The sequence below is a fragment of the Anser cygnoides genome, chromosome 1 (assembly GCF_040182565.1).
Source record: "Anser cygnoides isolate HZ-2024a breed goose chromosome 1, Taihu_goose_T2T_genome, whole genome shotgun sequence".
NCBI lineage: Eukaryota > Metazoa > Chordata > Aves > Anseriformes > Anatidae > Anser > Anser cygnoides.
The window spans coordinates 118,507,638-118,534,156 of record NC_089873.1 but is presented as its reverse complement, the minus strand read 5'-3'; the positions used below and the strand labels follow the sequence as shown (position 1 = coordinate 118,534,156).

General features: G+C 35.9%; 1 protein-coding gene across 1 annotated transcript in view; it reads right to left on the bottom strand.

Annotated features, from left to right (window-relative positions):
- Nucleotides 1-187: 187 nt before the first annotated feature.
- TRAPPC10 (trafficking protein particle complex subunit 10) overlaps nucleotides 188-26,519 on the bottom strand; it is a 42,275-nt gene continuing 15,943 nt past the window's right edge. The window contains exons 8-23 of the mRNA XM_048065938.2: nucleotides 24,937-25,083; nucleotides 22,745-22,859; nucleotides 21,542-21,618; nucleotides 18,888-18,979; nucleotides 17,571-17,711; nucleotides 16,262-16,374; nucleotides 14,592-15,106; nucleotides 10,642-10,783; nucleotides 9,371-9,529; nucleotides 8,042-8,271; nucleotides 6,918-7,018; nucleotides 6,321-6,447; nucleotides 5,495-5,665; nucleotides 4,257-4,434; nucleotides 3,067-3,261; nucleotides 188-2,246 (exon numbers count right to left, since the gene is read on the bottom strand). Of these exons, the coding sequence (XP_047921895.1) occupies nucleotides 2,008-2,246; nucleotides 3,067-3,261; nucleotides 4,257-4,434; nucleotides 5,495-5,665; nucleotides 6,321-6,447; nucleotides 6,918-7,018; nucleotides 8,042-8,271; nucleotides 9,371-9,529; nucleotides 10,642-10,783; nucleotides 14,592-15,106; nucleotides 16,262-16,374; nucleotides 17,571-17,711; nucleotides 18,888-18,979; nucleotides 21,542-21,618; nucleotides 22,745-22,859; nucleotides 24,937-25,083 (2,742 nt within the window). The 3' untranslated portion in view covers nucleotides 188-2,007. The remainder of the gene's footprint in view (nucleotides 2,247-3,066; nucleotides 3,262-4,256; nucleotides 4,435-5,494; nucleotides 5,666-6,320; nucleotides 6,448-6,917; nucleotides 7,019-8,041; nucleotides 8,272-9,370; nucleotides 9,530-10,641; nucleotides 10,784-14,591; nucleotides 15,107-16,261; nucleotides 16,375-17,570; nucleotides 17,712-18,887; nucleotides 18,980-21,541; nucleotides 21,619-22,744; nucleotides 22,860-24,936; nucleotides 25,084-26,519) is intronic.

The window sequence follows — 26,519 nt, the reverse complement described above, 5'->3', positions numbered from 1 at the left end:
GGAGAGGAAGCCGCTCGAGTATGGCTTTCTCGCGTGTAAACGCAAGCTGGCAGCAGGCTGCCTGAACCCCACAAAGCAGCTCTGCCCGTGCCTGACGCAAGGCTCGCGAATCCCCCCTTATTTATTTAACTATTTTTTCGTAGCTTTGGCTAAACTAAAAGGAGGCACAGCAGCAGAGAAGGTGGACTTCTTTTTAAAACATGTATATTTAGAACTGTAACGCTTACAATTTCATTAAACAATCTTAGTACAATGTGTTTAATCTAACAGTATATTACAGAACAATGTGAAAAATGATTTAATAGCAAACCATGAAAATGGAATTAATTATAATACCTGCAGTGTCAAAGTCACTAACTTGTTACCTTTTCCAGTCAAAGAATCCCAGCAGTCATTCACACTAAATGATGCTTTGGGTTTTATCCAGAATAAAAGGGTATGATTTCCACAGAGAAAGGGCATTCCTTCACAGAAAGAAGATGCATAACAATAACATTTTCAGCTAGCAGGTCTACCTTATACATCTATTTAGACATTGTTTTAAAAAAAAAATAGGCCGACGCAGGGTGCTTATACATTCTTCAACTTAATTGCAATTTCTTTTGGAAAGAGGGTTTTTCTTCCTCTTTATAATTTTGCAAAACCTGAGTTTAGAACAAACAAAAAGTCGCCTAATGAGCAGTTCCTCTTTATTATTATTATTTTTTAATTATGTTTCGCTTTACTGACAAATATTTGATATGGGACAGTTTTCCTCTGTGGAGTCTGTTCACAATGCACCATTATAGAACTGCAAGTAGAAAAGGTCATTCTCACGTTAAACGCACAAGTTTCAATATCAGAAGCAGGACATCAGAAGGAGTTGTAATTTTTCCAGTCACAGGTGAAATTTGCAACATTCACAAAAATTACACTTTCTTTTTTAAACACTTTTTGTATTTACACTTCAAGATATAAATAATGAAATTCTTTAAGTTACACGTTTTAACTTTGCTTCACAATTATTCTACATCTGCAAGCTTTCCTATATCAAACCAACCTCTTTCTTCCCTCATGAATGCAGAAGTCTGGCCTCTGATCAGTAATAATTACACTAAGCCTTCGTGATGAAAGGTTGACTGTTCAAGTATCACATCATACTGAAATTTTTGCCCCAATTTAAAAATTGGTGCAGAAAACCAAGCCACTTAGAAATGCTAATAAAAGAAATTAATCTGGGAACTCAATAAGCCAAATAATTTATTATTAAATTCTATCAGTATCTTTCTTTGGTAAGAACTATGCAAGAGGATGTCCCACCTCCCACCCCCCAAAAAAATAAAATCATATAATATGTGACATCACAGTGTCTACTCTGTGAAGGAGAAAGCCTCAAAAAATTAAGGAATTTTGTTCAGTTAAGATTGTTTATAGCAGTAGCTCTTCCATGCATTTAAGTACGCAAACGATGGAAGTTTAATATAAGATTGCAATGACAGGAATTAACAATGAGAAAAGAGAAGAAAAAAAACAGAAAACCAACTATTAAGTCAATGAACAAGTTGTGGTATGCTTTGTTGTACTTCTGGCACGTGTGGAAAAGCCTGTAAATTACATAAAAATCCAAGATTTGGATAATTGTGTCATCCAACCCTAAATTCTAAAATATGTAGGAAGCATGAAACAAAGCTATCAGCTGCTAGACAAAAATAAAAAAGTGGTCCAAATATTTGGATTTTTTGTTTTTGTTGCCCTGTATTGAGATGCAGAATGTGACTGAAGGGAGAAAACCCAATAGCTTACACAAAACATACTGAAGTGGCAATATAAACTAGCTGACACAAGCTTCACTGTACATTTAAATTGATACAATTGTCTGGTGCTTCCATGGCCAGTAAATGTTGAGTGCCATAGGTCTTCTTAGCGTTAAAATGTTGCAACAAAGACTAATCAGGTCATAATCCTTTAAAGTGCTTTCATATCCAGTTTCTAATGGTTTTTGTTTTTCCTTGTTTTCATACCAGGTTGTCACGTGATATTGACTTCCAGAACATGGTCGTCCTTGCTGGGAATGACAAGTATTTGCATACCCGTGCTGCAGTTGAAGACCTGACCAGATGAAAAAGATTGCAGACGGGGCATTGGCAAACCTTTGTGTTCCCCGCTAGCTGCAGAATGCAAGCTGCCTCTGCTTCTTATGCTGCTGCTGTCAGCTTGATCATCCACATTCTTGTCCACAGATAGGTTATCATTTTCAATCCAGCTATCTGTTTAAAACAAAAACCCACAATTTCATTCTATTAAGTGATTAAATAACTCAAAATTATTCCAGAGCTCAGACACATGGTCAGCTTACCACATGTCAAGTTACTGAACTTCTCTGCTGAGGTAAGAGTACACACTTTTGGCTAGCAGCAGACTCAACAGTATGAATTATGTTGCTTTACAAAAAAAATGTAAGTAGCATTACCTCACATTTGTCACAGGCGAGAAGAGAACACACTGGCAGTTCCTGTAGCTCTGCTGACATATGGTAAATTGCTTGCACGAATGAGTTCTAACTACAGCTCTGGGGCTACTCAGCAGTACAAACAAAGTACAAACAAAGACTCGAGCAGCAAAGACTGCTGTAATTTAAACTCTTGATCTAATCTGGTTTACATGCCACACATTTTCAGCACTTCTATTTCCTACTTAGTCCTTACAAAAATTGGGTTAAGCTTTCAAAGCTAATGAAGATGCAGTAGATGTGTAGTAAATAGACAACCCTCTAATCTCGAGCTTTCATTATCAAATGCATTTTCACTTGACTATAAACTGATAACTAATTTGCACAGTAATATTTAAAGGAAGTAAGAAAAGAACGCATTTGTTATTTCTCCTTAAAGAATACAGTTGGAACCTGAATTAAAAGTTCCTGTTAGAGCAGCATCTTATAAGTTTCAAATCAGAACTGTGAATGAAGGTAAGTAAGAACAACACCTAAGGCTACTTGCTCAATACACTTCCTTGCTTTCCTCTTTACTCATGAACATAGAAGAAACAGAACCATTTCTGTAAGTAGCCATGTATTCAAGATAACTTTACCAGCATCAAGTTGCATGGAGTGAGCAGAATGATGAGGGAGGTATTTAAATAATCTGACATCAGGAAAGGGTAGATATCCAGCGAACAGTGGCATCACTTCCATGTGGACCTTGTGAGTTGCTCGAGCTGCTACAGGCATAGATATCACTCCAGAACTTTTTCCACAGACTGCCCAGTTACTACTGTTGTCAACAACTGCAAAAATAAAAGAGAAAACACTACAAAGATCATCTCTGAAAAAAAACAGAGAATCCTTAATATAATTTAGAGCACTTTAAAGTCAGTATTTTTGTAATACCTAAAAAACTCACAGGCTTGTGTGTGAGAAGAGCTGTGCACAGTAAGAAAACAGCCCTATGCCAAAAGGACCATAGTTGGGCCTCAAACAACTATCTATCCAGTTTGAGCAACATTTAATTTGTCTTCAGGTGGAATATAAAAAGGAAAACAAAATATTCTCAGTGTCTTGGTGTTGGCTGTGTTAATTTTCTTCATAGTAGCTCAGATGGTGCTATGTTCTTGGATTTGTGATTGTAGTAGAGTTGATAACACACCAATGTTTTAGGTGTTGGTGAGCAGTGCTCGCAAAGAGTCAAGGGCTCTTCTGCCTCTCACGCTGCCCTGACAGTGAGGAGGCTGGGGGCACACGAGAAGCTGGGAGGGGACACAGCCAGGACAGCTGACCCAGACTGACTGAAGGGATGTCGCATGCCACATGGTGTCATGCTCAGCAATAAAAGGTGGGGGAAAAGAAAGAAGTTGGGGAGCATATTCAGAGTTGTGCCATGGTTACCTGGGAAGATGAGCGACATATGATGAAGTCCTGCTTTCCTAAACCTCTATATACAGATGGCACGTAATGAACAAATTCCTTATTTTGTTTTGCTTATGTGTGCAGTTTTTGCTTTACTTATTAAACTGTCTTTATTTCAGACCATGAGCATTCTCACTTTTCCCTTTCTGATTCTCTCCCCAGTTCCGCTGTGGGGGAAGTGAGCACACAGCTGTGTGGTACTCAACTGCCTACCAGGGTTAAACCACAACACTCAGCCTAATTAAATGAAAACTGCTTCACACAGGGGAGCCATGCTTACACTACCAGAATATATGTCATAGAAGCTCTAGCAGATTACATTATTGAAACAAAACTACTGGAGAATTTTGTCAATATGCCTAAAAAATATTCTTACCTTCATACATAAGTTTTGTTGTGCAATATCCATCTGATTCTGTTAATGCTTCATCTCTGTCAACCTCTGAGAGGTCAACAAGACGGGTGATGGACACCTCTAACGAGCAGAGTGAGCCTGTTTTACAATACTCTGTCCCCAACGGTGGAAAAATCTCAGTTTTCACATGGTACAATGTCTGTAAGGAAAAAAAAAAAAATTGTTATCAAGCAAAAAAAGGCATTTTACATGTATTTAAACACACCTGGACAATTGAAGCAGTCTGAACTTTGCATTTAACATCCATGTTCTATTACATCTCCTTAATGCAAGATTCAGTTATAAGTAATCCTCACTTCATTATATTGCTAAGTAAACCCAAATTTGATTCAAACTATTTTTGATACCAGCAGCAAGTACACAAAAAAAACACTGCTTAATACATTCATTTCCCTTAAAAAAGATCCAGGGAAGGATGTTGATACAAGCGCCAAAAATGTTAGTGACATGTTGGTAGGTAAACAAATACCTTGTTCCTCGGTGCCAGTTTGTCATAAGCAAGTAGGAAACATAGCAATGCTAAAAACAGACCAAAGGATTTAACCCAATGAAAGACTTCTCATTTTGCTAGTTTTTACCCAAACATCAAACAGGGTAACAGGAGAGTGAATTTAGAGATGAGATTAAATAACGTTGATAGAATTCCTTTAATGGGAAGTCATACCTGGCCTAAGCTTCCTAGCTGATCAAAGGAGTAAGAAGTTTGTCCATAAGGGAAAAGAAGAAACATTTAAGATAATGGCCTAGCAAACCCTAAATATTTCATTAGAGGAGCTCATCTCAAGTGATACAAAAACAATTCAGATGCTTACAATAGCAAAGATCTTTGAAAATGGCTATTTGTTTTAGAGAAGGCTGTCTGAAGTCACCAGGGAAAAAGTAGCTCAGCAGTCTAGGGACATTCTCCATAGCACAAGCCCAGAGAGGGGAAAACAAAAACACAGAATAACACCAAAACAAGGAACAAGATCAGAGAAACTCACACAAGTATTGCTCTCCCCCTATCCCGTTTTCCAGGGGTAAACACATGGTTTTACCTTCTCTTCAGTTTTGCAGTTCAACTACCTAGCTTTCCAATGGCTCTACGTAGGTATCGATCTCATTGTGTAAAGGGAAGTTTTAAAACATATTTCTTGACTTACCTTTGTATATATTAGGAAACCATATTCAGTTAATATGATATACTTACAAGTACTTACAAAAAAATTTTCCACTTGGAACTCGTAAGTGAACGGCTTCAGGGTAAGAGACTGTTTTTCAGAGGTAGCTGGACAAAAGCTGACTGAAAACAGGCACTGCAAGGAGAGAGGGAGCTCTTTTGTCCACTTCAATTCCCATACAAAGAATATTGATTGCTTACTATATATGACCTGCAAGAAAAATTGTTTATAGTATTAGCTCTTTCCTTCCTCTGAGAAAGAAATGGAAATACACGTGCACATACACACATTTGTATGTTCTGGCATTAATACAGATTAAAAAAACAAGGTTACCTGGTTAGTGTACAGTAAAACAGGAAAAATACGCAACCAAAATAAGTACTAATGAAATCTTTTAATTATATGTGCATTATTAAAAGCAGAGAAACATTTCACTGTCAGAATCAGTGTTTCAAGAGGGAACACTAATAAAATATTTTTCACACTTACTTAAGTCATATTTAATAAAGATATTAAGCATGTCTGCATATCCTTTTCCTAGTCAACAACAATGAGCAATTTAGCCATGTTTATACAGGGTTGAAAAGATTCAATGGGGCATTTGCTTTTGTACAAAGCAAATAAACTAGTTTGAAAACTTACCTAAATTGTAAAAGATACAGAGAATATTAATCTGTCATCCACAGATTTAAGTGCCTTCTAAAGCAACTTTAAGAATCAAACTTACTTATACGGCCACAAAGATCTGACCAAACATCAGTTATCATCTTTAGTAGAAAAACTATGTTTAGAAGCGCTAGTATTACTAGCGAGAAGTTTCATCTAAACCTCCTGTCACAAGTTCACAAATGAAGAGAATCTTTACCTGTTGAGAATCAGGGTTCAGAGGTACCAGCTGCAAATCTGTACAGTCAGCAGAATTTTTTAGGCTGTTGTCTGAAAGCTGGAAACAGAGTTCTGACAAATTCTGTATGCAGACTTGAACATACTTCCTGAAAAACATGTCAGTTTGTTCAATTTGCTACCAAATTTGAATATTTACAGTTAAAAGCATACATGTCCATAAAATTGCTGTCAAAGTGCACAGCTCATACAAAAACATAAAAGCAAGTGTATTTCTTTCTTGCGGTCTTTTCTCAGTATTTATTAATCTGTAGAAATGAGGCTGTAAAACACCCTCTTTCTTATTAAATAAAAACAAATAACTACATAGAAATTAGCTTGCTTGGTTTCTATTGTGGTCTTATTTCCAGAATAACTGAAACCATATAACTGAAATAACTGAAAACTGATTTAATTGTTATGAAAGAGCACTAGAGAAAATATGCAAACTTTCAGTGCAAAGCTGTGCAGAACAGAAGCCCAATTAAAAAAAAAAAAAAAGGCCAGCTATAAATATTACTTATGAAAATCCAACTCTGTTTTCTAAGAAGAAACAATAAATACTTAATGAGTACATTACCGTTTGCCAGCTGACAATAAGGAATGCTTGGCATTAAAAGGTATGCAGAATGTTAATGCAATAATAGTGGAGTAAATTGACCAAGGACAATCAATGGTTACCTAAAGGAAAAAGGGAACAAAAGTTTTTATTCGCAATGGTCTTTGATATAACGATTTTATGTTTCTCCTCATTTCAAAACAAATCTTTGCTCAGCAAGTGTATACATCTAATGCATCCAGAAGGGGAAAAAAAAAAAAAAAGAAAAAAATCAGTATGTCAAGAACTAATCTGAGAAAAACATTAGTCTTTTTTTTTTTTTCTCCTGAGCAGGGTATGAGATCTTGAAGAAGCTTTTCCTGTAGAAACTCATACATCCAGTTTTGAAAACCAGAAATAAAGGAAGGTGCACAGAAGAAAGAAAAGATAAAGAACAGCGACAATATTAATAGCATCTTAATACAATAATCTGGTAAAAGGTCAATATTAAATATATTGCTGTAAGAACTATTAGTGAAATGTCTTTATAGTACTTTATTAAATATAAGCTTAAAATATTTTAAAATATATTGAGTATTTGTTTCAACTTTAAGCAGCACACTAAACTAATGAGTTTGTCTTGAAGTTAGGCTGCCATTCTTCCAACTCTAAAGCATGTACATTTAGCAACATATTTGTATATGCAGGGAAAGAGAGGGCAAAAAAGTATCTTTTGTCACATTACATTTTAGTAATGCTAGTCTGTAGCTATTCCTTTTTACCCTGCTATTCACATACAAGGATATATGATTTGCAAGTGGAAGAAGTATCTTTTCCATGAGCCAGAAGGGAGGATTTAAAGACCACCATGCTATCTTTCACAAAGACACAAATATCATTCATCCTATAAAAACTGAGACTATCAGAACATTAAAACTCAGAGTACTAATGACTGGAACAGTTGGGCACATAGTAAACAGTGTCTATTTCTGCTTATAAATTCTTTACATTTATAACATTTAGAATGATTTTTGTATTTACATTTTAAGGGAAAGTTAGTTCAATGCAGGCATTTTTTCCTGCCACTACCACCACTCATATTTTGTGGAGTTCATGCCCCTGTGATGAAAAAGATTTCATAATGGAAGTGTTAAATGTCATCTTACTTTTTGATCAACAGTAGCCATACAGTTGTCCTGTTTCTGCTTCTCTTTGTTTCTTCTGTGAACTTCTTTATTTGTTGCATTTTCTCTCTCCACTGCAGATTCTGTGGCTGATGGTAAATACATGACTTCTAGTTCAAATTCGATCACATGATACGCAGGAGCCACTGGCAAACTGATGCTTGTAATCTTTTCAGAAGACTGAATCTTTAATGATGATTCTGAGATCTTTTCTGTAGTTGTGTAGAATGGGGAGAAAAGTGATTTTAAGACATTCATCCCTTCCCGATTTTCATTTTAAGTTGTAATTAGGAAAAGTTAACTTTTTAGGCTGGTTTCTGTCATTAAAAATACATGGTACCACAAGCATTTCCTAGCAAGACCTTCATGTTTTCAGAAACAATGAGAAACCATGTTATGTAGCTCCCTAGTACCCTTCTCATATTAACTATAATCCACACATCTTAAATGCTACTGCTGTTCACAACTTCTCAACAGCAATGCTGTATCCTTCTCAAACTTCAGGAAGGTAACCACCACCCTCAGTGTGGCAGTCTCTTCCAATGTTCAAGAAAGGACTAAGAGGATGACTTGGTAACAAGCTTCCAATTAGCTAGAGAGCTACTTCAGTCTATCATATGACACACACTGAAGTTTTCACAAAGTACTGCACCTCCTTAGTCTCATAATCCATTTTTACCTCAAACAAACGTGAAATTTACTGAAACACACACATCAGTATTCTTAGCATTCATCATGGATGTTTAATACTACACACAGGGTGCATCTGTATTGCCTATTTTAATCTTAATTTTATTATGTCTTTTAAGACCATTCTCCCCATTTATGTAAAAGTTAATTGTATTTGAGCAACAAAGGAGACAAAACAGCATCCAAGTTCAGGAGAGAAAAACAAAACCTTTGATGTTGTGTGTTTAAATGTACACTGGCTAAAGGAAATGTTTCATTTACACAGAGCACTAAGTAAAAACTTAGATTACTTCACAATAAAAATGTGATGTCTGCACAGCATAAACTCACCACAACACATTTGGAAATCATAAAGGATGCTCACCTCAGCAGCTACTTCTCTATACCTACTGAATTTCATCTATGAAAGAAAAAGTCATCCAGCTATACTTGCTGAAAAGTTCATAGTACTACTCTGAGGGTGGAAGTTTAAGACTTATCTGCACTGAAGTAGAAAGTTGCAAGTCCCTAAAATTGATCTTAATAACACCTACTGAAAAACAGTGTCATTGTTCGTAATGTAACTTTACTTCAGGGTTACTAAATTTTCAGTTATTTAAAGATTTTTACGTCATCACTTACCCCTGGTGTTGGAATAGATCACTGCCTTGCTCTCGGGATGGTACAGAATAGGCATGGCATCAGCGTTACTGAGCTGCAGAGCATCCCCATTCTTCATGCTGTAATGACCAGTAGTCACTGTAAATTTCACTTTCTGTGGAATACCAGCCAAAAGGCTATCTGAAGAAGAAAGCAGAAATTGTTAATGGATTCCAGAACTCATTTAGTAGATGGTTACAATGCACTCCTAATGTTTGCTAGTAACGCATCCAAGCAATTTGTCACACATTTTTGGGTAATTTAAAAGTTTGGGTTTTTGTGTTATACAATGTTAAGCTGTCCAAAACAGAGTGGGTTTGGTCACTCAAATTGAAACCACCTGTTTCTCCATGCTGTGTGTCTGACCTAGGTTTTGATTAGCTGACTTACATAACACAGAGCTATGACAGCACAGAATTCAGTAAAAGATACAATCCCAAATAACGTACTAAGCTTTTTGCAAAGTTCTCCAGGTTGTAAACAGCTTTATATTTTTGCATCTGTGGTGCCAGTCATACGCACATGCTACATTTAAATAATCAAGATAAGGATGCCAGCATACCCACAGATTCTCAAATATCTATCTGAATCAGAACTATCACATTTCATCAGTAGCTAATTTGAATAATTCCCCTCTCCCCAATACGCCTGTCCTTCCCTCACCACATATCACAACCCCTGTTAACTGAGATGATAGTGCAAATGCATATCAACTCAATTGCCTCAGTTAATAGACTGAAAACAAAATCACTATTAACTTCAGCTTATAAAATATAAACTCTACAAGTAACGCTCAGCCATCCATGAAACCAATGGATGAAATTCAGCATTAATTCTAATAACTTTATATTATCTCCAGCAGAGAAATCCAATTCTTACAACATATTTCTGAAATACCAGAGACAGTAGTGTCACAGAACTAACCGATCTGTTCAGTCAATTAAAAATCTAACTATTCAGTTCTCCTAATCCACGTGGGAACTCAAATCATACCTAGTATCTAAGTGACACTACCCATTCAAATTTGAGCCAAGTTCTGAAATTAGTTGTTGAGAAACTAGGCATCATTGACATCATACTTGATCAATAGTTTGAAAAATGAGATTTAATTTTAGACTGCTAGCTCAAAACCAAGAGTAAAGCAACATAATTCTGAAAAGAAAAAAAAAATCAAGACAAAACACTTAGTCTAGTTCCAATGAGAATTCCAACAGAACTTAACAAAGCAACTTCAGTGTAGCAGTTGTACCTACCAGTCAATGGTTCCACTTTTAGCTGGGGCTCCTGAGAATATACATCATACTGCACAATTGGATAAATATGAAGAAGGACAAACTGTACTTTTCCCACTGAAGTGCACAGTTGCCTGAGCGTGTACGTACCGGGTTCCTTGGCCTTTGAAGAAAACATTTGAATGGCATTTTCAGCTTAGGAAGTACTTCTAGAACAACCTTGTCCTCCACTAAGGACAAGTATTTTTTCAGCTTGTTTCTATCAGACTCTTTGCATTTGTAAATTACAAACAAACCAACAGAATCACTCTTTAAGTGCCAAGATTTTCACAAAAGGTGCACCTTTTCCCTCATTAAGGTATAAGTTGCAGAGTGCTAGCTGAGTCAAGAGATAACATGTACTAGTAATCAGAATAGCTAACACAGTAGCTACATGGTCAAATTGTTATTTGGAATGGTTTTTGTTCCCCTCCTTACTCCCCTCCCCATGCCACATACATTAAAATAGTTATATTTAAGTGCTGAAATTATATTTACCAAGTAGTAAAGCACTTATTCGGGTAACATTCATAACATCCTACAACATTTATACAAGCCTTCAGCATAAGCTATTGATTTCACACACCCACACCCAGCCCATGAACGCTTACAAAAAAGTAATACATATTTAATTTCAAACTCTTCCCTTGCCCTGTATAATGTGACTCTATGTGTTTTTACATAACATTATAAAAAGCAAATCTGTAGCATTATCATCTGCTAGTATATTTATTCTTGATTCTATTTGCTCTCAGCTACTACTGCTAGGGAATAGGAGATGTTCCCATGTGCCATTTTATGAAGTGTAATTCATACAATACATATTGATGCTGGGTAGAATTAAATCTAAAGAGTAGGATTAAAAGTTATGCAGAAAAGCTGCAATGACTTAACATTAAACCTCACTTACACGGTTATTTACAAAGCAAATCCTGGCTGAAAATCAGTACTATGCATTTAGACAATACAGTCACTAAAATTTATCCCTTCATTATTTTACAAACAAAAAAACACGATTGAAGTCTTTTGTAATACATGCATACTTAAAACCTCAACATGGTATGAAAATACCGGTGTGAAGAACTTTAATAATGCTTTCTGATCTCTTAAAGCTGGAGGAAATACACTGAAAGGGATTGTGTGGAAGATTACTATCAATTGACGTAATATTAATAATCAGTCTGAACTTTAAAGAAAGAATAATTCTCCTTTTGCATCTTAGGAGTACTGTCATTCCTCGTTCTGCAAAAGTAGTGCAATTAAGCACTACTTAATTAGAAACAAAAAATGTCACGGAGATTTTAAAAAAATATGTGGTAAATACTTCAGCTCAAATCTAGAGAAGTTTTCATCATGTTGTCTAGTAATATACTGTCCAAAGTCATAATACATTCCGATTTTCCCTTTCAGGACAGGTAAGTCATGCTTTGAACAACTTCATAAAGGTAAGTAGGATTCATACTGAGCAGTTTTCCCATAAGAAGTTCCTTCAAGAAAGAAAGGTTGAGAAAATAGTTGGGAAAAGTTATCAGCATAAGGCTGTCCATTCTACAATAGCATGCAGAACAAGGCAAAATTAAGTAGATCTATATCTAGCTTTTCATCCATATCTCTTCTTCTGTGGCTTCAGATTGCTTCCAGTTCCTACTATGCCAAAGTGCTGGCTCAGATCAGTCTCTAATGGCTTTCTTAAGGCTCCTTCACCTGAAATCAGTTCTACATACAAACTAAGTTATTTTAAAGAAAACTACATCTCCACCAAATTACAAATCCCACTAAGTTGTTTCTATTCTTTGAAAGATTTAGAAACCTTAAAAAAAAAAATGAGGTCAGTAGGTAGTTCAAATGACATGACTGCCATTTCACATTGTATCATCAGGGACTTGAACTCAACTTCCATCCTTAGATACCTGTTAGCTATTTAAGGTCCATAACGTGCATGTACACGTGTAACAAGGACATCTCTCTAGCATTTTCTGCCCCAGTGCCTCGAGGAATGGAAAGGCAGAGTATGCAAGCCTACAGAAAGCTTCACTCAGCTTTACTCTGAATAAAGTTTGATGATAGATGTGAATTAACAGTTTAAGAAGAGGGGGATAAAAAAGAAGTCAAAAATGGAGAAAGTCTTGGGCGTGGAGCATCTAAAATATGCTAAAGAAACCTCCTGGCCAGCTCTATTAAGTTATTAGTTTTTGGTCATCAAAAGAAAGAATGTAGATACTCATTTCAAAATTATTTTTTCTTTTTGTTGTTTTTTTAAAAGGTGGGGGGGAAGCAAAGCTAATTTAAAGCAATTGGAAAATACCAAAGCATGCAAGCATATATGCTGCTAGCAGGCATATATACCACATATGACTGCAAAAATCCTTTCTTCAGAGCATCCATACCCTTTCCAATATGCAGATCAGATAATGTTCAGAAAATGAAGCAGCAATGAAACACCTGTTACACTCCTCATTCTGTTTCCCTATCTCTCATTAATCATGCAGGTGCTATGCTGAATTTCTGTGTTTTCTCACACAAACTTTCTCTACACTGATGTTTATTACCGTAGCATTGAACTCTACTAGATATTTTCCTGTGCAGAATTACAGAGGTGAGGGAGATGGTATTTAAAGATAAACCAAGGAACAGAATGACAAGATTTTTGAGGCCAGAGGCTCCTACTTCTGGAACTTCAAACAGATGGTGAAGTCTTGCTTTTGAGAAGGCTTGGCATTTTATTTGCTAGAACTAAGCTGGGAGGGAAATGCCTTTCCTCGTTTCATTAAGCAACAACAGTAAAGAAACAAGCGAACCACAGAGCAGAAAAGTAAGAGGTCACAAAATGAATTAAGCGTTTAAAAATGAATTAAGCATTTAAAAACAAATTAACAGAACACAAAAAAACACCACCCCACTACACAGATGCACACACCACAAAAAATTACACACCCCTACCTCCTCAAAAAAAAAAAAAAAACACCAAAACAACTAGGAGTAGTAAGTAGAAATCAGCAGGCCTTGGGTACCATGCCATCTAGCACTAGCAGTAATGTAACGCGAACAGAGATGAGCACTACTATCCTTAAATACTTCAGCAATTACTGGGACTACTTGGCTTGCTGGAGGAAAAAAAAAAAAAGGAAGGAAAAATGGATTACTTCAAGTATGAATCTGACTTAGAAGGCACGTGTAAGTGAGGAACTGGAGGAGTTTCACAGACGACATTATATGGCAGAAACATGACTGTGAGCCATTTTCTGAGGGTGGCATTTAGATAGCGATCCTATTTTTGCAGGTGCTACAGGAAACTAAATTTGCAGGAGTAAACAGAGAATCCTAATGTTCTTTATGTTATGTCCTTTCTCATTCATTGCATGATTTAGATAAATAATGGGGCAATTTTAATTCTGACATCTTCTAAATTCAAATATTTAATGCTGAACTTAATTTTGTCATACTTCTTGCAAGTAGGATGCTTACTATATCCACTAAATGAAAAAATATTCTACCACCTTCTATACTGAACAACAGGCTAGTAAACAAATTTAACCACACAGTCACTTACTGAAGGCTAGAAAATCCTGTCCCACCAAAATATTTTTAACGTTATTCTGAATAAGCTTATCGGCAAAGGCAGACTTGATGAACAGTGCATTATCCTGTATATGAATTCATCAGTTTAATTTTTGGCAGCAATAATCAAGATGTTTAAGTTTTGGAAGGCTGACTCACGATTACTAATAGGAGAGTCACCAGTACATTTTGGCACAAAACCAACAGCCCTCTTTAAAGGGAAATTATGGTCTAGAGCAATGAAAAGACAGCCACAAGGGGGATGGCAAAATGTAACAGGAATACAGGTACCACTTGCCAGCACTATGCTCTTCCTCAACCAGCGCTTTTAGTTTTTTCACAAGTGTTATGTTCACTCAACCATAAAAACATACCTGAGTACTGAACGTTATTTTATTGACCCCTGGTTCCAGTATCAAGTTGTGGCATTTTAACATGTGAGCTCCATCTTCCAAAGTCACCCCTGAGGGCATATCCAGAGAACTGCTGCTCTCTTGCCTTCGTAGTAGCATGTGCACATTTTTGCAGATAATTCCTGCTGTGTTCAAAGAGTTATCTGAGGGACTTCGTTCATACATTTCATATAGCTCCAGCGCTGGCAAGTTGTTTCTTGACAAAGGAAATCCTACAACCTCATTTGGAAAGCTGATAACGCCATTGGAGGTTTTGTGCTTAGTGAGCCACTCAGCTGTTTTTCTGTAATTATTCTTCTCAATGCTGAAGTGAACATGAATAGCAATCTGATCCACTTGGACAGGGATGGGCATTTGGCTCAGCAAAGTCAACTCAATAGACAACTTCCCACCCACATGGACAACAGCATTCGGAGGGTCAAAATGTAGAGTTTTTAACTGTGCAAAGGAGTGCATAGGCAATATAACCTTTTGACCTGAAAAAATAAAAAACAAACAAAACAAAAAATCAGGGATTTTATTCTCTTCGTATGTTCCTGGGGATCAGCAGATTTTCCCCCCTCAAAATTTAATCCCTAAGAATTAAACTGATCAACAACTTCTCACAACGAATCCTTTTCATTTCATTCAGCATTTCACAAACCAATACTTTCATATTTTATCTTGCATAGAAACGAGATTTAAAATGCTGGGATTTATTTTCTAACAATTCATCTACTACAATTTTACTACTCCTTAAGCTATTGAGACAACTAAGTGAAGAGATAGTATCTAAGTGGAAGCTTAACATTTCAGTACTACATAAATTGTCATAGATGAGCACAATGGCAAAATTCCCAGAGCACATAAATAAAGAGCAAGTACATGCCTAATAAGCTAACAAATCAGATTGATGCCTTGAGCCATCAGCTTTACCAGATAAGAGTCTTTTACTTTTTTAGATTAAAAACAAACAAACAGAGACACTGAAGACAGTACCAAAACTTAATGCTTCTCAGCATGTCTAGAATAGTATATGATATATCCATTCATCGAGAAAAACTTCTGCATAAAAATGAAGTCTTCAGATCTACAGAAAGTGTTCTATATGGATTATGACCAATTTCAGAGATAAGATATTAATGAAGCAGAGGAATGTATAAAAATAAAAAGCAGTATGGTCAAAACAATAAGCTGCAAGTGGGTGGCAACAAATCTAACATCAGAAAACAAAATATCATCACAGAGCTGCCATGTCAGCTGGAATGCAATATCATCACCTTGCATGCCAGCAATGCAGAGTCAAAGTTTAGTAGCAATTGAAAAAAACAGTACAAGGGAAATTATGAGCTGCCAAAGCAGACAAATAGGTATGGTAAAATAAAAGCAAAGCAGACAAACAGATGGGTAAGGTGAAACAAAAGCCTCCTGGTATTCAGAATGAAAACTTTTAATTACTCTTTCATCACTGAATAGCCTTAATTATTAAAAAAGTTTTATAAATGCTCTGAAGATGACAGGAAAAAGCACCGTGTTGGTTCAGAAGTCATACACAAGGTATTGAAACCAAAGAAAAAAGCTTTTCAGTCTGCTTTTAGGGAAATATCAGATTAAAGCAGCTTAAATTTTATGTATTTAAGAACCAGACTTACCTTGATTCTCTTCTTGCTGATTGGCAAAATCTAATATTTCTTGGCAAAATCTTTTGCGTTCATCTTCTGTTAAGTGGTTATCACTAGCTAAAAGACTGCTTGTTTGAAGATAACTAACAAAGTTAAGGAAACGTGAGGTAGCATGTTTTCATTACATTCAGAAATTTGACTGAAAACAACAGTTCAAGTACTGCCTTTCTAATCTTTTAATATAAGACCTGCCTTCATCATCACCACATGCTTCCATTAGGAAAGAAAAACAATGGAAGATTTACTGTCATCTGAGATCACTGCACAATCTCTAGTTTTTGCAGATCTATTAAGTTGTGCAAACTTCCCCCCAACCCCCACCTAAAAAGATCAGTGAGCATTAAAAGTTCATTATTTGACAACAGATAAATGAAGCATGCAAGTTAAAGACCCAACTTGTTGCATTACACTGCACATTTAGAATTAAACAACCAGAGTATTTGTTTACTTTCCAGATTACTCTGTTGAGAAGCTGCTAGCTGTTACAGCCCCATTTACCATACTAAGTTATAAGGCATTCCTCGTACTTTTGAGTGCTGAGGATGCACTAATGCTCATGTAAGTGCAGAAGACTGCAGTATTACTGGCTCAGATTTTCTGAGAGAACATGCAGAGAAGCAGAAAAAAAATAGTGTTAAAAGTGATTTCACAATTTTCTAAAAAGGAACAGACATTTACAATGTCTATGTCTAGTTCAAAAAGAAAAGTCCAAAAACAGTTACTAAGTTCCCTAGTACTGTCACTTAGAGACTAAAATGTGAGCTTTTAGGCTAACAACAACATCAAAAAAAGGGGGGTAGGATCATTAAATCAAGTCTTTCCTTGAAACTTCCACAAGAACCATCCTGCATGAAGAAGTCTGTTAAGCTGAACACCCCAGTTGGAACACCCAAAAAAATTCTGTTTAAAACTAAGACACCTCTGAAAGCAGTACACTTCCTACAGAACAAATAGAAAAAATGAACAAAAGAAAAACAATTGAAAAAAAAAAAAGCTAAGGCCAGTTTGCTTCCCTCACACACAGAACAACATATAGACATATTTAATATAGGAAGTAGCAACCATATGCAAAAAGTTTTAAGTACACAGAAGTAAAAATTCAAAAACAAATAAGTAACTCAACCATCCCTAAATGAACAGCAACAATGGAAACAAGAAATAGCTGGCTGTCTGATATTTAGCAGTCTCTACCCTTAAATAAAATTAGAGATACGTCAGAAAAATAAGAAATATAATTTTATCCAGTCTTGATTTTTTGGCTCCATCTTTTAGAGGATACTTTTCTATTTGCCCAAGGTGTTTCTGACATTCTGCTAACTGTTTTCTCGTATGCGTGACAAGCAGTGCCCAGCCCTCAGAAAGGTAAGTTTTCAGTGCTCCTTGAAGATAGATCTCTGCCTTCTGTGGACCTTTCTTCCTCCTTTAAAAATAAACGAATACAGAGTGATACAAGTGTCTTTGTGGCCACTGTCTACACATTTTTTTAAGAAGTGGTTATGGGGAATACCCTATATGAATGCAGAACAAAATGCAGCAAAACTATTCATTTTGCTAGTACCATCTCAACGTCTTGACCTACCTTTCTGCAAGCCATTTAAGCAAGCAGAACTGCAATTTGTCTAAACATACCATGTCAATGAGACCTCACATACAGATCTATCACAAATCAGAGTGAGGCAAACCTACCTCCCGCAAGTGCATTTTCATGATAAAGCCATTTCAAACTTCTGACAGGTAACTAAAATTATGCTTGCTCAACAATTTTAGAGCAGGAAAACGCTTTAATGAAAGTATCATTTTATCACTACATAACAGTTCCATGGTAGTCTTTAAATCTGATGCTATCCCCTCAGGTGAAAATTAATTAATTTAAGAAAGTTAATTTAACAGAATCTATTGTGGGCAAGAAGTTCAGACTGGTTTAGTAAACCTGGATGAGAAGCATGCCCAAAGCTAAGAGCACCCAAAAAACAAAGAAACAAACAAAAAACAATCAGTACTCCCAAATTCTTTGAGATTAAAGACAGAAAACCAACACAGGAGGGTCTTCTAGTGGAGTTTAACAGCAGAGAAACACAGAAAATGTATTTAGAGACCAGGAATGAAATCACAACGTTTCACAGAGGGGGAACTAAACGTTTTCTAATAAAAACCTTCAAATACAAAACTGATAACTCTCGAAAGAACATATTTTCTGGCTTTTAAGTATATATGTACATAAGTGTGTCTGTGTACGTTTAAGAAGAACGTAAATTTTGAAGCAAATCAGAAGTCACGTTAGAAAGCAGGTTACAGTAAATGCAAGGTTATGTCTTCCACCTAACCCTTGCCTCCTTAGCAGAAGATCAAAATAAAGAACATAGGAAAGTTAAGGTATGAGTACTAAAATGAGGTGAGAATTAGGGTTCGAAATAAAAAGACTGACAGGGTTCTCATCTTCCCCTTGCCTCCCCCCTGTCCCTTCCCCACCCCACCCCCCAAAAAAAAAAAATACAGGGGGAAACTTAGGGTGTGTTTGCAATAAAAAATACTTTTTAAAATTCCTTTTGAAATACAGGTTATTTTCCTCAAGTATTATATTCAAGCTTTCATTTACATATAAAACTCTGCCAAGTCCTTTCCAACAAGCTTAGCTGAGCGAATTCTTCCAATATTGGTGTACATTTCAATGGTGGCATGGGACAGATCCTGTTAAAAGACAAGAAGATATTATAAGCTGTGTATTTTTAGTAGCTACATGATATTTCACATGAAGTCATAACCAGTAACTAAGTTACTACAACAAAATTACCAGAACAAGTCACTTTTAGATTTCTTATTGCCCCAAGACACATTTTTGAGAGGTTTGCAACATACCCGTGTTGTAAGTGGCAGAAGAAAATAAAAGTGTATTAAAGATAAGTCAAAAATACAGAAAATACTCAAGAAAATGCACATGTATCCTCCTGTCTTTTTTGAAACCCCCTGTTTCTCAGTGACTATAGCCCATTTTGCTCTTATTACATGAGAGCATAGTGTATGCATCATTCCAGGATACATCACGGTGTAACATATTTAGCAAAATATTAGAGTGTATCCTAAAGACTTGCAGCTAATACTTCAAAAACAAAATGAGCTACGTACAGTACATGATTCTTTCACTAAAGCTGTACATAATACCATCAAGTTAAACGCAAAATACAAACCTACATTTGGAAAAATTACTTTCCCAAGCATGCCTTAAAGGAATTCTGCTTGAAGCTACATAATCCTGACTTGAAGTTTCTCCATCATCTTCAAGCTTAATTTCCAATTCAGCCACACTGTCTGCAAGTCACTTTCCTTAACTTGTCCTAAGCTTGTAGTAACTGCAAATTTTGTGAGAAAGGTCTTTCCCTGTATCAACACATACTGTATAGTACCATCGAACTTATTTCTCCAATATCTAACCATCACTGGACATAAAGACATTTCATACCACATTTACAAACCAGCAGCCTCTTCCACAGCAACTCATTGTCCTTCAGTTAGCATATTAAGAACTATTTTAGTCATCAAAAGAGATTGCTTAAGAACTTTCAAATGCCTATTTCATTTTTTTAACAGAGTATCTGCTTGAAAGCATCTATTCTATGGGGCAGAAAAACAACCTAAAAATGATTTCCCAAAACTTTTCTTAACCTGTTTGTAATGTCTCTTAACTAGAGTCTAAAGAAGGGGGGTGTGAAAAATCACCCGTGCATTCTCATTCTCTCATGAAAGAGCTCAAAACAGCACATTACAATAAACTCTATCGGTTCACTCCTCAACCAACCAGTATAAAGTGAGAGAGGTCTTGGACACCAAACAAATACATGAAAAGTAATATTCCCCCAAAATTAAGGTACAAGCCAACACAGAAGATCTTAACAAGTCTTAACAAGATTCTGAAGTTGTCTTCTAAGACTAGACACTGAATAAAACAAAACCAGCCTTTTCTGGTAATAAAAGCTCATCATTTCTTGCTTTCAACATTCCTGAAGAGCTGCATTTTACTTTCCAAACTCATGAAAATTTTAAATGCAAATAAGTTATCTTAGTTGTGTATGGAAATTTTAATTAATTCCACGTTCTCCACTGAATACATGGACGAAACAAAGCTACATATAAATTGTATGTATTTATGCAACAAACACTAAAATATTTTCTACGTAGATCTGATCTCTACTAATCTGAATTTCTGATGCGTAAAAGCACAGTCAGAAATACAAACAGGGTAAGCAATTCTTTCACTTGCAACCTCTGCAGACCCCACTTGGTTTCTTAAATTTAGGAAGATACTGCTTAATTTAGCAGAGATATTAGGGTGCAAGTTGGAACTGAACATGTGTGCAGAGCCATCAATTCTGAGAAATCTTAAGTTTTTGTCCACCTATCCAACTAGTCTCAAAGAAACAAAGCATGTAAGTGGAAATCTGGCATCTTCAAAACAAATCTGTTAAGATTTTCTTTTAATAATAACTTTCTAAAAAATGAAGTGGCATTTCACATTAAAAAACTGATTAATTTTCATCCAACTTTTCCCCATAGAACTTTAAAGGCAGTACTGTAACTACAAAATCATTTTCCTCTGAAATTTCTAAGGAAAATGAACAAGCAAAACAAACCACAACCACTCTTGTGACAGTCAGGTGTTTTGGGTTTTATTTAACAACCTTTTATAAAAAACATTCACAATATCGTTACAATGGCTCCTCAATAAGGGAGCTGTCAGAAAATAAACGTACAAATTAACGTGCAATGAGAATTGTAATGTTTCAATCTGTGTCATCTCTAACTGAAATATCCGCAGACGTCCCACACTTTATATAAGAAATTCAACAATAACTTAACTCATGTAACACTCATTGCAAGATGCAAGCCTAAAATATTTGAAGGACAGTTGGATTCATGCAATAATATTCTTCTGGTGAAGATTCAAATAATTCTGGATAGCAGAGTAGGATAGCCACGACATTGGTTTTTTTGATAGCTAAGTATACATAGCCACAGATAACCTCCAGCCTCATAACTGTAAATATTAATCTACATAATTGAAACTTAGGTCCCTTACAGGGCTCCAGTTGTAAAACAAATCAGTGTTGGTGTGTACGGTATGTAAGCAATGACTTTTGATGCCAAAAATACAGATTCAAGTTCCTAACATCATCTCAGGTTTGAAAATTTTGGCCCTATTTACTTTATAATGTAAATACCCCAAAACTAATATAAATAACCAAAGACTGTACTTACTAAGTAGTGTTTTTCAAAAGCTTCTACAGACGATAAGGCCTCTTTAAGTTTCTTATAAGGGCTCTGTGATGCATTGGCTTTAGGAAAAAAACAATAGGAAACGTCACTTACAAATACATGCCTATTTCAATACCCACCAACAACCCTTAAAGACAGATCATAAGTTTCTTCCCCAGACTCTAAAATAAGATCAAGAAAAGATGTCTCACATAAATGTGTGCTGCACACACTAACACGAGTGATGTTCAGTGTAGCCTGGTGAAGACAAGCAGCAATATAGTAACTATACTAACTTCTCCACACAGTATTTCATGCCATTTATTCAACCTTGCAACACACACACAGTTGTATTTAAATACCACTGTATTTTGCCAAGACTAGTATTCTCACAACTTTCCAATGCTGGGTTTATAAAACAGTATGACAGAAGTATACTGTAATTTAAAGACATTTTTATAACTTAAACATTGGTCTTGGTAACCATTTTCCTTTGAAGTACAATTTTCTTTTTCTGAAGTAGCTTGCTCAATTTAAAAGTTCTTGCCAGACCAAATACACGCCAATATTTCCAAAAGAAAAAAGCCCCCATTTTAAATAAACACAACAGGTACTATAGCGCTGAATTAAGAAACATGTATCATGATTGCAAGAGCAAGTAAAGTGCCAGCCTGACAGCTAATACTTCAAAGATACTAATTGTTCTAGCATTTTTTAACTTCTGAAAGCTTCTTCCCTTTAGAAATAGCTTTGTGAGTGACAAGTAGTCCAGAACCAGTAAATTTAATTGTTGAGCCACTCAAATAATATCACTTCAACTCACATAACACCACCCTGTAGTTCAGGTTGCAGGTTATCTATTTGCATTAGATCAAGGATCTTCCACTTCTTTATCAAACATTTTTAATACTTGTCTGAAAGTATTAAAAACTTTATTCAAAACTAGTACTATTCCAGAATATTTACCTAAATGCTGGTAAATGGACCATTAATGGAAAAACCTTACACTTGCAACAGCAAGAAGATGCAGTGATAATTTCAAGTACTAGACCCATTAAAATAAATCCATGTAAGATATAATAGAGTTCTATCAATGGTTATATAAACATAGGGATACCCAGAAGTTATTCTTATTGATATATTTATATGCCATGCATTTAAGACAATGTCCGTTATTAGAAGACACATGTATATTCCTGGTAATACCTGTTTCAGGGCGTTCTGCTCCCAATCCTGCTAACAGATCAACAGTTCTGTTAAGGTCTTCTGAATTGGGTCCCTTCTCTGACACGAGCCCACACAGGTAACCCAGAGATTTTAACTGTAAGAGAATCCAGATGCTTGTTTTCAATAGGTTACAAAACCAATATACAAACCCTTTTATTCTATCACACCATTCCAACAACACAAGACATTTCCATGGAAAATACTGCTGCCATATTACACTGCTTATAAAATCTATAATAAAGTTGCTTCATGGGAAGAAAATAGAGAACCTTTAAAAAGGTAACTCTGATTCTCAAAGTGAGAATTAATTTTATGATGAACTGAGTTGTATATAACGTAAGTTGCAGACTCAACATTGGAACACATGCATACACATGCACACCCCTGCTTGCAGAGAACCAAATCATAATAAATCCCTCTCTTTTTCTCTACAAGCATGCAAAAAGCTTGAGATGTTTGGCAGTTACTGCCAAATTCCTAACTGCATCTGTATTTCAGTACAGAAGTTTGAAAACTATGCAATCAAGAAATGCAGACAGTTTCCAATACACTGATTAGATGAGCTTGCAAATTCACCCCAAGTATTGTATTCAAAATGAAAACCTTCTTGGAAAAAAAAAAAAAAAAAGATGATTAGCACAACTAATCTGTTTTAAAACAGTGTGTCACAACTACCATAAAAATTCCTTCCAGACAGCAGCTGGCATGCTTGACAACCAGAAGCCAGGAGAGGATCCTGTGTTAAAGAAGTTTACCGTTGGCCATTTGGTAACTCATTTAGTATAACTCAACCAACTACCAAAGTAACCCCTTTCCCCCAAGCAAAAAGTTCTCAGCTTGTTATGTTGCTGTAAAACATTTTAAATGGGGGTGGTCATTAAAGGGAAAACCAGAACCATTAAATTCCACTTAATTTTCCTCACTAGTTGCTGAACTTCACTCAGTCTGTTCCACTTCACCACTACTCGTTATTCTATGATTTCTCCTTTTGCCCTTTGGGTTAGAAGAACTATGAATGGCACAAATATTTCCAACCCAGGTACAAAACTTCTTCAGAAATGCAGCAACACGTGAAGTGTCTGATACACCCAACACCACTTTAAACAGCTGTTTATTTCCTTTATTCTGAAATTCCTCCCCACTTCCTTTTTTAAGCACCAAATTTTAAGGTGAGATTGTCTTTCTACAGTTTAGTAATACTTAAGACAAGGACATCCTACGATCAGCAGAAGATTCTTAGGTTTACTGAAACATACACAAACCAAGATCACAACAAATTGAGAACATCCTACAGGCTATAGAAACAAGGATAAGCTTGCACTCGTCTTCAAAAACATCCACCAAGATCACAGTACAGTATTTGCTTAGTTTCTGGAGTTTCTTGTCAACTTTTTAAACTGTTTTAGACGCTAACTCTTTTAGAGAAATGGAGTAAGTGGAACCTGAAAAGGCATTCATGTGGTTAGGGAAGGGGCTTAACTGCACTGAAAAGGACATTTTACAACTTTCGGACTTTCCCCTCTCTATGATAAGGGCTGCTCAACTGAAAAACTGCAAGTTATTATTTATTTGCCTCTTTCACAAGCCATCAAGGATAACACCTTCAGAAAAGTTCAAGGGCTATTAATGCCTTACTAACATACTGAAGAAATAATGAACTATGTAAACAGATTGCTGTAATCTCTATTTAGAACAGTAATGGTATCTGAATCTGGTCAGCATCTCCTGTTGTAACTGAAATACACGTTCCTTCTCTTAGTCAAGAAGGACTGAGCTCATTTTGGAGTTCAATTAGCCAATCATTACCAAACTACTGACAGGGAAGGGGAGAACTGGTGGGGAGGAGGGGTGGGTAAGTGTCAGACCAAGTTTAATGACATGAAATATTCTTCCTTTCCATCCCTCCTCCAAAGGGGTGAACATGTTCTAGTACTTCCCAGGCCTCATCCACCTGTGGTGCAACCGGGTTATAAGCTCGGATGTCTCATCCAGAATATACCCAAGACAATATACCAATATACAGAACCACATGTTGAAGTTCCAAGATGAATATATATATATATACACACATATGGAACATATGTATATATATGTATATATATATGTTCCATAGAAACAAATATCTTATTTCAAAACTGTAATGCCGTAAGTACAACACATTATTTGCTCACCTTCTCAGTAGCATAGCTCCATAAACCAACTGTATGGGAAACATTTGCATCTATTTGAGCCCTATCACAGCAGCCTTCTATTCTTTGTAAGACTTCCAAACAACTCAAAAACACCCAACAGTCCAAAGCTCCAGGAGGAACAGAGACCTGAAGATGAACAAAAAATTAACTGAGAAATAAACATCAGTTAGGTAAGAATATACTTCAGCAAAATACTTTTCTTGATACAACATAGGAGCCTCTCTGAAGAATTAACTCTAAAAAACACACAAAAAGGCCAACTCTTCACTAGCTCCTGAATAACACGCACACAAAAATCAGTTCATGAAGCCAAAACGACTAAGCAACTTAACAGTGATTACGTTAATTAGATTTGATGTAGTCACCAGGATGAAAGAGAAGCAAGAGAGGATTAATAGGTGCTAGTACTTTGAAGTTTCCAACTTTCTAGAAATTTAAGTCTAAGGAAAACAGATTTAGGAAAAAGTTCTGTAGATATAATACTACTTCTGCAAGGAGGCATCAAATCTCACTAACATTGAAATTCCACTCAATCCTTCTGGGATTTAGAAGGCTGGTTGTATTTATTTTGGAAAGAAAAAAAGTAAACAAACAAACAAAAAACCACAACAACACACAAAGCATATTATACATGCGAATTTTAAGTTAGTTTTAGGATACACGAAGTTGTCATTTTAAAAGGCAACATTTCTGAAATAGATTTTCTGTTTTTAAATGCAGCATGATAACTTATGGAAGTTGGTACCAGTGTATCAGGCAGGCAAAAGCTAGCAGTTACTCTTATAATACAACAGATAAAACTAACAGAGAATCAGATATCTATGGGATTACGGACATGCACAAGTCACAAAGTGAAGTCCAGAAGTCTTCTCGTGCATGCTAGGCTATCCTTAAGGAGGCATGTCAATTAAAAATGTCATAGAGTATGATCAGCATACAACATCCCCAATAAAATCCCTCTAAAGGATTAAAAACACCAGCACAAATTGAAGAATGTGTGCTGGGGGGTGAGCACTGAAGCGGGCAGAATGACAAAAACCTCTAAATGCAGTCACTTGTTTCTATTTATTTTTTTTGTCTTTAGATGAGACAACCAGAGGGACAAGCAAAACACCACGGAGCATTACTGGGCATCAAAAGGAATTATAAAGTTAGAAACACAAAGAAGCCCCACTGCAAATAGTGTTTACAGTTCAGAACTGTTCTTTGTTACAAACTACTAGCCTGCACATCAGCATATTAACCACCTTGCCTTATTTTCTTCAATACAACATTGTTCACAGATTTCAATATATTGAAACTGTAACTCAAGAGCTCAGTAATAAATCGAGGAAAGAAGCAGACAAATTACCTGCCAGGTAAATTACCTGTTAACTTTCCAGGCGAAGACTAGAATATTTTAAGTAAATACAGGTTTGGTTGTTAAATGTGATGTCTCCAATTTCTTTCAAAGACAACTGCATCATGAAAGATTCAGTTCTAGCACTGTTACAATCTGGTATTACAGCATCATTTTGATACCTCACAGCCCATGCTTACTGTATTCCGGTGACCAACACCTA